General features: G+C 43.4%; 1 protein-coding gene across 4 annotated transcripts in view; it reads right to left on the bottom strand.

Moving 5' to 3' along the window:
• Nucleotides 1–871: 871 nt before the first annotated feature.
• Nucleotides 872–12,523, bottom strand: part of LOC137307273 (rho guanine nucleotide exchange factor 25-like) — a 279,817-nt gene continuing 268,165 nt past the window's right edge. For all 4 annotated transcript variants that reach the window (XM_067976714.1, XM_067976716.1, XM_067976715.1 and 1 more), the window contains 3 exons: nt 10,558–10,738; nt 7,391–7,635; nt 872–6,709 (listed from right to left, as the gene is read on the bottom strand). In XM_067976714.1, the coding sequence (XP_067832815.1) occupies nt 6,611–6,709; nt 7,391–7,635; nt 10,558–10,738 (525 nt within the window). In that variant the 3' untranslated portion in view covers nt 872–6,610. The remainder of the gene's footprint in view (nt 6,710–7,390; nt 7,636–10,557; nt 10,739–12,523) is intronic.

The following is a 12,523-nucleotide window of genomic DNA, read 5'->3' as shown; positions in this document are numbered from 1 at the left end:
TCAAACCTGCAGCCCTCCTGGTGCATGGGATTCTGTACGGTCAGTAGCACGCAGATAGTACTCTCGCCTCTGCGTCAGAAGATTGTGGGTTCAAGTCCTACTCCTGAGACTTGAGTACAAAATCAAGGCTGACACTCCCAGTGCTGCACCGTTGGAGGTAACATCTTTCGGCTGTCACGTTAAACCGAGGCCCTATCTGCCATTTGGTGGATGTAAAAGATCCCATGGTATAATTTTGAAGAAGAGCAGCAGAGTTTGCCCTGTTGTCTTGGCCAATATTTATCTCTCATCCAATGTCACTCAAAAAAAAATTATCTGGTTGTCATTGTGTTGCTATTTGTGGGATCTTGCTGTGCGTAAATTGGCTGCCGTATTTCCTTCATTACAACAGTGACTACACTTCAAAAAGTACTTCATTGGCTGTAAAATGCTTTGGGGACATCCTGAGGTTGTGAAAGGTGCTACATAAATGCAAGTTCTTTCTTTCAAGTCTTTCGTTGTCAGTGGGGGATTAGTTTATAATCTTACCACTTGGTTAGGCACCAACCACCTGTGGTTCTGATGACTTTATAATAACAAAAGGAGAGAGGAAACCATCTTTGACAGTCTTTTAAAAGTTTTTCAATTTTAATTTGATACATGATACAACAGCATTGTACTCCATCTCAACATTTCTTTAAAAGACAATATTTTATTAAAACATGCATATACAGGAATATGATACATAGAAAATGCTCAGCAGTGAACAGGCCACAATTTAGCAAAGATCTCTATGGAAATGCAATGACAAACTGACAAGATAATATATTGGTAATGGGAATCATACAGTCCATTGACATGATCCCCCCCCCCCCCCCCTCCTTTTTTTCCCTTTTTAAGTCCCTCATCCGTCTACCTTGTGCTCGGAGCGTGGAGGGGATGAGGAGTTGGGCTTCCTAATGACCCATTGTTGCTGATGTTGCTCCATATTAAACTGACTTGAGGTGGATTCCATCTTGCTTCTCCCTCCTGATGAGGTGCAAGCCTCCCTCAATAGTTAAGATGCACCCACATATGTGAACTTGCCATGGGCCAATTTTACATGGGTAGTAGTGGCAGATCTGAGTGCCACGTAGAACTGGGACTGCAACCCACAAACATGGATTGAGGGAGGGGGAAACTAGCTAGGAATCAGTAAACACACAACAATTTGACTTTACACTCGAGAGTTGGGTCAATATTCTCTTTCCACATTTTAAAATTTCAAAACACATTCCTAGTTTTTTTTTATTCCTGCTGTTTCTCACCTCCTCTGCTGAAGGTGATGACTGTTCCTTGGGTATGGTGCCATGGGCACTGACTGCCCTCTGATACCCTGTCCATCTGGTGTTATTCATGCAGGAGCCAAGTCAGTGAATGTCAGCAGGTTATTCAGCAGCAGGATGGGGGCAGTAGCATCACAACTCAGCCAATATCCACACAAACACACATTCCAGCAAGGGCCACTGAATAATGATCAGTAGCAAAAGCCCAGACTAACTTTTCACCGTTGTAGCCTGGAGGCGCTAAGGCAAATGCTAGAGGACCAACTGCCACCACAGCTGAAGCCATTCAACTGAACATGGAGAAAGGATGGGTCTTGTGACTCTTGGGTTTTATATGTCTCCGTTCCAAACAGTGACAGTGCAGCTACCAACAGTACCATCTAAGCTTTCTTTTGTAGAGCTCCTAATCTTTCCAGTTCATCATGATACCGGGGCTTAGAGGGTAAAAATATGAGGATAAGTTACATAAACTTGGCTCGTATTCCCTTGTGTTTAGAAGGTTTGAGGGGTGAACTGATCGAGGTGTTTAAAATGATAAAAGGATTCGATAGAATAGATAAACTAGTCCCTCTGGTGGGGGAATCCAGAACAAGGGGACATAATCTTAAAATTAGAGCTAGGCCATTCAGGAGTGAAATCAGGAAGGCCTTTTTCACACAAAGTGTAATAATCTGGAACTCTCCCTACAAAAGACTGTGTATGCTTTGGGGGACAATTGGAACTTTGCAGGATTGAGATTGGTAGATTTTTGTTGGGTAAGGGTATCAAGAGATATAGAGCTAAGGCGGGTAAATGGAGTTGAGGTACAGATCAACCATGATCTAATTGAATGGCGGAACAAGATAAGGGCTCATGGGATTGGGGTTAATATATTGGCATGAATAGAGGATTGTTTTCTGTCCGTTAACCAGAGAGTAGGAATAAATGGGACATTTTCAGGTTGGCAGGCTGTTACTAGTGGGGTGCTGCAAGGATCGGTGCTTGGGCCTCGGCTATTTGCAATCTATTAATGACTTGGATGAAGGGACTGAGTGTAATGTAGCCAAGTTTGCTGATGATACAAAGCTTGGTGGGAAAGTGAGCTGTGAGGAGGACACAGAGTATGTAAAGGGATATAGACAGATAAGTGAGTGGGCCAGAAGGTAGCAGATGGGCTATAATGTGGGGAAATGTGAGGTTATTCACTTTGGTAGGAAGAACAGAAAAACAGAATATTTTTTAAATGGTGAGAAACTATTAAATGTTGGTGTTCAGAGGGATTTGGGTGTCCTTGTATACAAAACACAGAAAGTTAACATGCAGGTACAGCAAGCAATTAGGAAGACAAATGGTATGTTGGAGTACAAGATTAAGGAAGTCTTGCTGCAATTGTACAGGGCTTTGGTGAGACCACACCTGGAGTACTGTGTACAGTTTTGGTCTCCTTACCTAAGGAAGGATATACTTGCCTTAGAGGGGGTGCAACGAAGGTTCACTAGATTGAGTCCTGGGCTGAGAGGGTTGTTCTATGAGGAGAGACTGAATAGAATGAGCCTATACTCTCTGGAGTTTAGAAGAATGAGAGGTGATTTCATTGAAACATATAAGATTCTGAGGGGGCTTGACAGGGTAGATGCTGAGAGGCTGTTTCCCCTGGCTGAAGAGTCTAGAACTAGGGGGCATAGTCTAAGGATAAGGGGTCGACCATTTAGGACTGAGATGAGGAGGAATTTCTTCACTGAGGGTTGTGAATCTTTTGGAATTCTCTACCCCAGAGGGCTGTGGATGCTCAGTGGTTGAGTATATTCAAGGCTGAGATCGATAGATTTTTGGACTCTAAGGGATATGGGGATCGCGCGGGAAAGTGGAGTTAAGGCCGAAGATCAGCCATGATCTTTTTGAGTGGCGGAGCAGGCTTGAGGGGCCGTACGTCCTATTCCTTACGTTCTTATGGTACAGGTCCGAGGGGCTGAATGGCTTACTCCTGTTCCTAATATTCCGATGCAAAGTACTGCTATTTCCATAAAGTAATGAAGGACCACATTTCAATTGTGGTCCTGTGCCTTTATTTTCAAAACCGTATCCAATCTGAATATTTTGCCCATCTCCAGACTTTTTAAAATTGCTATTTGTGTAGGTGCTTAACTGTCAATTTGTTATGTTGAGTGCATAAGTGTGAGACCAAGCAGTGACACCATTGCAACCATAAATCACCATCTATCAGCTGAAACTCTACACATGTGCATGAATCCAGGGGGTGTTTTTAGGTGTGATTAAAAGAGCTTGATTCTGGAATGTGGGACAATTAGCAAAATGCCAGGAGGATCCTGGAAATTCGGAGTTTGGGGCCTCTGCTCTTATTGGTGAAATAATCTAGCACCGTGCTGTTGACGATATGCTTGTCAGTAAGAGTGGAAAAAAACATGCAGGCTGAACCTTTTTCCTGAAAAGAAAGGCCTTTGTTATTGCTTCGTAGTCACTATTTGCCAACTAGTGGAATTCTTGTCTAAGTACTACTCCTTTTCGATCTTTTCACGAATGAAAGAAAATGACACAACTCCCCAATTAAGGAACACCATGCCCTTCTTTAAAGAAAAAAAAGTACTCAGAAGTTCCTCCAGTCACTTGAGGCCTAAATGCACCGGCCATTGTGGAATTGATATACCGAGCCCTCTGGTTTAATCCCCAGTCTGTGTAGAATTAGCCGATTGCAGGGTGGTAATAGAGGGGGTTACATTTGACCTCGGTAGCTATGCGCAAAGAAGGGACTCTTGCTCCTGATCAGAATGCAGTGATTCCCGCTGGGTAGTGCGCATGTATAGACGTCGTGTGAAGGGTGCAACTGTGATACGCTCCATGGTTGAATAGCCCACACACTCATTGTCCAGGCTCTCACGCAAAGAATGAACACTTGGGTCAGATGGCAGAGGCCTTTCAGCACCTGTGGAACTGCACGTACCCCAACACAAACCAGCATTTTCAGAACAGGATGCAAGCGAAGTCTAAGCTTAATTCACTGTCACTTATTGACAACAGCAACGCCCTTTATATATTTTTTATTAATCTGGCAGGCTGTCCAATTTATATATCCCATGGATGTTTTCTAGGCACAGAAACTCTGGAACTCTTCCAAAAAGGGCAAGAAATATTGAAGCTTGCTCCCAAACAGTGACAAATTAAATTACAAATTGCACACATTCCACACATAACATGTACTGCATAAGATATCTGGGAGTAAGCACCCTAACCTCAGGTGCTCAGATATGAACCATAAACTGGCCACATCCGAACCCTTTGACTAGGTTTATAACTGTAACTCACTTATTATTTTACATATAAAACATTCTCAGTCCAGCCCTAGGACCTCAACTTGAAGAGGTGAAAGGCTGCACCTCAGACCCCTATTTAAAATGACTGCAGCATCAAGCCTCAGAACGTAAGTCAGCATGCTCCCAAGGGTTAATTGTAACATCAAATAATGGAGGCAATTGCACCAATTCAGATTTGGAGAGTGTTTTAGAGCATATTCCTACTGAGCATCTAAACATTAAATACAGGGTCACCGAAGCTTTCAAGGTACCAAACCAAGTGTTTCTTACAATGACATTGTCTTCAGTCATGATAAGGTGGTACGTTTTGCCCATTTACCACCTTCACCTGGATACTCTGATATTGTTGATTCAATTTATTTCCTTTACCAGGAATGAAAACCAACTAAGTGCAGCAACACGACTAAGGTGCAGTGAATTCTGTATGCCTGGCTGGTTTGGGGGAAGAAGGCGGCATTAGAATGAACCCACTTGAAGTACACTTCTTGTGGACACACTGCAGATTAGTACAGGGGCTTGAAAGTCGCGAAGAAGCTCGTAGGCCATTTTCCTGACTTCTAGTGCAAGGTGTTTGGCTCGAGGCAGACCATGGAGTGACAAGGAACGGTGCAGAATGGAGCACAAATGCAAATTTTAAAAACAAAAAGACTTAAGAACTGAAAAAGACTCAGTGTCAAAACGAGAAATTAGAAAGGTTTACAGATTCTAACCAGAGAAGATCCAAAAATTGAAAATGGTCTTCAAAGACAGAGCTTAGGCCAAGAAGAGAGTCGATTGGTACTTGTGTAACATTGCTTAAAAACAATCAGCCACTTCACGCAGGCAAATACTGGATATGATTCCACATCTTCACAGGCAATTTGGATGCGTCCCACTTCAGCCAAGCAGCTCACTCTTCTGGTAAAGATTTAACATGATTTGGCTGCTTCCTTAAAATGTTGATGTCACGCTTGGATCTTTCACCAACCGTACCTTTTGGCAACATTTTGCTTTTGCCGCAGTTACTCCAAACCGACATGCTGGTCTTTATTTTAAAAGGCTGGGCGTGTATTGATGTGTATTTTGAGTCATCCAGTTGTAAGGATTGACCTCGGTGTTGCCCTACTACTTTCACACTCTCCAGTGGAAGAGGGGGACAGGGTTTATTTCCAGTGTTCAGTCACCCATCCCAAAAGTCAAAAGCATTGTGCAATCTGCGAAAATATAAAACTGGGCACAAGTCTTACTGACATCGTGCTATCAGAAGAACTTTGGGACACGACTGCAGATTGATGAAGCAAGGATATCCTGGAGCTTTTGTCCATGCCTCCAGATGTTTCAAAGGTAGATACAGAACTTCAGTACTACCAACTGTTTGATGGTGCAACGGAGATGATTCTGGCTTAATTTAGGTGGCAAGGCACAGGGATGTGAGGAAAATGAATGGAATGGAAGATAACAATAGTACTTTGAAGCAATAAAGTTGATTTTCGGTGATTGCAATTAAGTGGATGCTTAACAGGGAATGCGAATGCGATTATGCCCTCTGTGATGTGCGGCACTCTTTAGTGCCAGCACAATGTGGTTGGATCCCATTTAGAAATCTCAAATTAATAACTTCTGTATAAGAACCCTATCAATTGGCTCTTTGATGAAACAGTTGGTCTTACTGGGGTTAGGTATCCCACAAAGGAACATTTCTATTGATTTGGTATTACTGAGGACTCAATAGCTGCATGCAAGCCAATATGAAAACTTGTACCTAAAAGGCATGAACGATATGAAGCCCATGACAGCACAATGCCTTTGACCTTCCATGATTCCGAGTCTATTATTATACTTATCTAGTGTCCTAGAGCACATCTTTGGTGGCCAAAAACACACAGTTGATACAATCTGCCAAACCTTAACAGACTTGTTCTGAGAATTAGTTCATAGACTAATAATGGGGACCTGACCCACGGTGTGTATGCTCCTGAACCTAAGTTCCTTTAAGCAAAAAACAACAAAGCAGCTATTTTATAGGTTGCTCTCATCCAGCTTGTCTTGGCTCCTATGCTTGTCCACTGACTTGTGATCATGGCCACCAATCTTGGTAGAAATTCCATCACTGGTGTTCTGTTTAGAGTAATGAAGCAGGACAGAGTTAGATAGTACCTTAGAGAAACAGAACCACCATTTCCTTCTAAATAACTGCTGCTATCCCCTTTAAACTCCCCAGCTCCACTGCTCCCTCTTAGCAGCAGGTTTTCTCCTTCAGTTGGACAACTTGATGGTGTGCACTGCAGAATTCTCTCCAGGCACCATCAGGTGCTATTCCACGATTGGCTGACAAGAGATAACATAATTCTTTTTCTACAAATTTTCCTCCCTTCCCTATTCTGAAGGTGTTGACTTCTTGGTTCCACTGGCATTAGGCACCCTCCAGTACCTCACCCAAGTGACTATTATTCATGTGTGAGCAACGCCAGTGAGCGTCGGCAGACTATTTTCCCCATGGTGGCACAGCAGTGCAGCCCGATCCTCGCTCAGCCGATGTCCACACAAATGAAACTCCAGCAGAGGCTGCTGGACAGTGATCAGGAGCAGGAACCCTGGATGATTTTCCCCTCCCTAAACTGGGGCTCGGAATCCAACAATAGAACCCCTAATGATGCTTTGGCTGAGATAAGCTAACTCGAGATAGACCAGGGATCGAACCAGGCACCTACAAAGTGACAGTGCAACAGTTGTATAGAGCTCTGGTTAGACCCTTTAAAGGAGCCCTTTAGAGGCTAGTGTGATTGCTGCAGTGCTTACCTTCCCCTGACATTGTGGCTGATGTGTTTCCAGGCTGGCGCTGCCAGTCCTGCGGGGGGGCAGAAACAGTGCTGGCAGTGACGTGTTGTAGGCCTTCATGGAGGGGAACTGGTTCCTGTCCATGGACGCAGAAGAATGGGGCCTCATGCCAGCTGAGATGGACAGTGCTGTCCTGATGTCACGGGGCCTTCCCAAGCTGTTGGATTTGTTTTCCCTCCTCTGATACTCAATAGGGGATTGCAGAGCTGCAGAAATGGAATAGAAGGCATCAAGTTTGATCCACATTGGTAAAAAAAACACCTATCATGTGCAACAACAACAACAATTTGCATTTATATAGCGCCTTTAACATAATAAAACACCCCAGAGCACTTCACAGGAGCGATTATCAAACAAAATTTGACATCGAGTCACATAAGGAGATATTAGAACAAGTGACCAAAAGCTTGGTCAGAGAAGTGGATTTTAAGGAGCGTCTTAAAGGACGGGAGAGAGGCGGAGAGGTTTAGGGAGGGAATTCCAGAGCTTAGGACCTAGGCAGCTGAAGGCATGGCTGCCAATGGTGGAGCGATTAAAATTGGGGCTGTGCAAGAGGCCAGAATTGGAGGAGCGCAGAGATCTCGGAGGGTTGTAGGGCTGGAGGAGGTTACAGAGATAGGGAGGGACGAGGCCATGGAGGGATTTGAAAACAAGGATGAGAATGATAGGAGAACAGTACTGTAAAGGAGAAGAAAGAAAGAACGCCTTATCACATCTCTCAGAAATGTCCAAAAGCGCTTCACATACAATGAATTACCATTAAATGAAGGCACTGTTGTTGCCCAAGCAAACGCGGCAGCCATTTTGCACACAGCAAAATCCCACAAACAGCAATGAGATGGATAAGCAGTTATTCTGTTTTTGGTGATATTGGTTGAGGAGAGAATGTTAGCCTAGGACAGGAAGTACTTTCAAAGCAAAGTGCTTCCTGTATCCATCCTCTTCGCACTGAGACTTTTAATACAAATGTTTATTTTATAAAATTCAAAATGATTTTGCAGTATAATAAAATGAAGTTGTTGCTTAACAGGAATCAATTGTTCTACTGCATTATGCAGATGGTTCTGACATGGAACATTCACTGAGATGGGGAAAATGAGGAAGTTGAGCAATATGATTCCAGTCTATTCCAGTGAGGGGAGTTGGTTACAACAAGGGGGAAAATCAGGCAAATCTGCATCGACCAAACAATTTTTCCCCAATAATTTCTCTGGCAATTTTCATCGCCTCCCCTCTTCTGAAGACGTTGACTCTTTGCTGGGGTGCAGTTCCACGGATGCTGGTTGTCCTGCAATACTTATTCTTCATGGACGAACCTTGGCAGTGTCATCGGGCTATTGCCTCATGGGAGACATCACAGTCAAGTCCAATCCGATCCTCAACAGATATCCAAACACGTGCGCCTCAAGCAATGGTGATTGGGTAGAAATCAGTGCTGAGAACCCTGGCCATTATTTTTCAATCCTGAACCCAAGGTTCTGAGGCCATTTGTGGCACTCCTACTGTGGCCCTGGCAGAGGTGAGCTAACTCAGCGCCGATTCGGGATCGGGCTTGGGAACATCTTGTTCTATAAGGATGAATTGCTGCATAAACTTGCTGAGCCACTGGGGGAGCCTATCAAACAGTTTCATTTCTAACTGGAAGATATTGCTTTTCAAGGGAGAAAACCTCCCCTCAAGTCCCATCTACTGAACCTGCTTAAAAAGGAAGCCTCACCGTCTGGACACTTTTCAAGGCGATACTGTAATGGAAACTAGTCAAAGGGCAGGTTGAAGGCCTACCTGTATAGCAATAACTTAATAAGAAACAGCCAGCATGAATTTAGAAAGGGAAGGTCCTGCCTGATAAACCACCTTGATTTCTTCAAAGACATTACAGATAGAATGGATAATAGAACTCCCAATAACATGGTTTATTTTTACTTTCAGAAAGCTTTTGACAAAGTTCCATATGAAAGACTTCTAAGAGTGGGACTAATTGGTAGCTCTTTCAGAGAGCTGGCACAGGCACAGTGGGCCGAATGGCCTCCTTCTGTGCTATATGATTCTAATTAAAGTAAAAGGTACAGGAATTTAGAGTAGAACATGGGACTGGATATGAGGATGGTTAAAAAAATACAGGAGAGGGTACTCATAAGAGGTGTTAAATCAGTTTGTGGAGAGGTGACCTTAGCCCCTTGTAGAGATAGAGGATGCAGCAATAGGTTTGCAGAAGGATTTAAATTGGTTTGTCGAACGTTGCTGACAGAATGGCAGTTACTGCACTTCAAAAGTAATTCAATGTATGAAGTGCTTTGAACTGTTTTAACACGATAAGGTGCCACATGACTGCAAATATATTATTTTCAAATAAAATACTTCAGCACCTATTTATGTATTTTTCATATCTTAACATTTTATCAGAAAACAGGCTTTCCATTGAACATCTTCATGAAAAAGTGTTTGCAGAGGGAGAGGAGCCAGATGAACCATGCGCCATTTTCATTGCAATGATGTAGCACTCAAATAATGCCATTGTGTTTTGTTCTGATTTACTACTACTACTACTACTACTACTACTACTACTACAACAACAACAACAACTTGCATTTATATAGCGCCTTTAACGTAGTAAAACGTCCCACTGCGCTTCACAGGAGCAATTATCAAACAGAATTTGACAGTGAGCCACGTAGGGATGTATTAGGACAGGTGACCAAAGGCAAGGTCCCACAAACAGCAGTCTGATGGTGACCAGATAATCTGTTTTCTTCGTGATGTTGGTTGAGGGATAAATGTTGGCCAGGACACCGGGGAGAACTCCCCTGCTCTTCTTCAAAATAGTCCCGTGGGATCTTTTACATCCACCCGAGAGGGCAGACAGGGCCTCAGTTTAACGTCTCATCCGAAAGACAGTTCATGGGAGGGGGCTTGAACCGCCCAAGGTGCAAACCCCTTGTGATCTATCCATGGTGGCAACAGAAATCGGGAAACTGCTCCCGTATGGAGCTGCAGGTGAGATCTCAGATCGTCACAGCACAGACGCTCAAAACACGCTGCACTCCTTGTAACTGTTTCATTTTAACAAAGGATATTCGTGCTAAGATGTTTCTTTTTAATTAAGGACCAACTATTTGTATGTCACACACCGTTCAAAAAGTTACGCTGTGTTTCCAGGATCTGACTAACATTCGAAACCCAGGCCTGCCGGATTTCAGGATTAGTGGCTTGTAGGACGTATCGCACCACATTCCCATCTGTCCCACGTGAGGTCAAGGCAAATTTACAGGGGTCGTTGTCCACAGACTCTTCAAGGCCTAGGCAGCTAACCTGAATTCAAAAGAGAGAGAGAGATATTCAATAAAGATCATTACACAATTATCACTTCTTTTAGTACATTGCCCTTTAACCTCCAAGATCTGGGGTCCAATCCAGTCTGTTGGGCTGAGAGGAGAGAATAGTGAGTTACAAAATCAACAACAACAGCTTGCATTTATACAGCGTCCTAAGGCGCTTCACAGGAGCGTTTCAGACAAAATTTAACACTGAGCCACATAAAGAGATATTAGGACAGGTGACTGAAAGCTTGGTCAAAGAGGTAGATTTTAAGGAGCGTCTTAAAAGAGGAGACAGAGGTAGAGAGGTGGAGAGGTTTAGGGAGGGAATTCCAGAGCTTAAGGCCTAGGCAGCTGAAGGCACGGCCGTCAATGGTGGAGCGATTAAAATCAGGGACGCGCAAGAGGCCAGAATTGGAGGACCTCAGAGATTTCGGAGGGTTATAGGGCTGGAGGAGGTTACAGAGATAGGGAGGAGAATACGGAGATATTAGAGGATAAGTGGAAATTGGTGGGGAAACTTAATAAGTACAGTGTTTACAAAAGAGAAGGATATTGGAGGGGAGGTAAATACTAAATTGGATGAAAACAAAAAGAAAGATATTACAATATAAAAGGAGAGTATTAGAGAAGTTAGGACAAAGTGATGGGACCTGATGGGATACATCCAAGGATCCTGAGGGAAATGGGAGAAGAAATAGCACAGGCCCCAGAAATTATATATCAGGGTTCTAGAATATAAAAGTTGAGCTGTAATGGTGAATCTATATAAAACCTTAGTAAGACCACAGTTGGAGGACTGTGTGCAGTTTTGAGCTCCACACTATAGGAAGGATGTTGAGGCAATAGAGAGGGTACAGCACAGATTCACTAGGATGCTGTCGGATATGAGGAAATACAGATACAAAGAAAGACTTGAGAATTGTTGGTGTTTTCATTAGAACAGATGAAATCACCATTACAGGGTGATTTGATAGAGGTGTTTAAAATTACGAAGGGACAGGACAGAGTGGATAGAAACAGACTGTTTCCAGTGATTGAGGGTCTAGAACAAGGTGACATAGATATAAGATTAAATGTAAGGGATTTACGACAGAAATCAGTAGAAAATGTTTTACACAGAGGGTTGTAAGGCTGTGGAATGCACTACCGGACTGGAGCAGAGACCATTAGTGATTGAAGCAGAGACCATGTCAACTTTTAAGAGTAGGTTAGATAAGTGGTTGAAGGAAAAGGAGAATAAAGGAATGTGGGATCAGGGTGGCTACATGGGATTATGACTACTGATCATCTGGAGGTTAAACACCAACGTGATTGGTTGGGCAGTTAATTTATCTTTGGCGTCCAAACCTATATAATTTGGATTAATCTACTCAATTGATCTAATAAGAACCCCAATCGCCAGGGGCCCCTCTAAATTTTGATAGGATATCTGAACTGTTACCATAATTGTGCTGACTCCTGCTCTCCCTTACAAGTTGACATACAATCTGCCTTCAACACAGCTCGTCGAAAGTAAATTTCCCAGTTTGTGCCACCAGAGTTGAGTCTTGCCGGCCTGCTGTGCCCGATGGTAATCGTGGGTGGCGTGCCCTCGATTACCCTACACACAGTCACCGGGCGAGGCGCCCCACTGCTCGCGCAAAGTTGCAAAATCAGCCATTGCATTTAGATTAGGATGCCAATGGCCTCTTTAGCTTTGATGTGGAGATGCCGGTGATGGACTGCGGTTGACAAATGTAAGGAATCTTTATAACCTGGTGTTGTAAGATTCCTTACT

This window comes from Heptranchias perlo, chromosome X (genome assembly GCF_035084215.1).
Source record: "Heptranchias perlo isolate sHepPer1 chromosome X, sHepPer1.hap1, whole genome shotgun sequence".
NCBI lineage: Eukaryota > Metazoa > Chordata > Chondrichthyes > Hexanchiformes > Hexanchidae > Heptranchias > Heptranchias perlo.
Note: the sequence above shows the minus strand (reverse complement) of the source record. Positions and strands in the feature narration are given on the sequence as shown.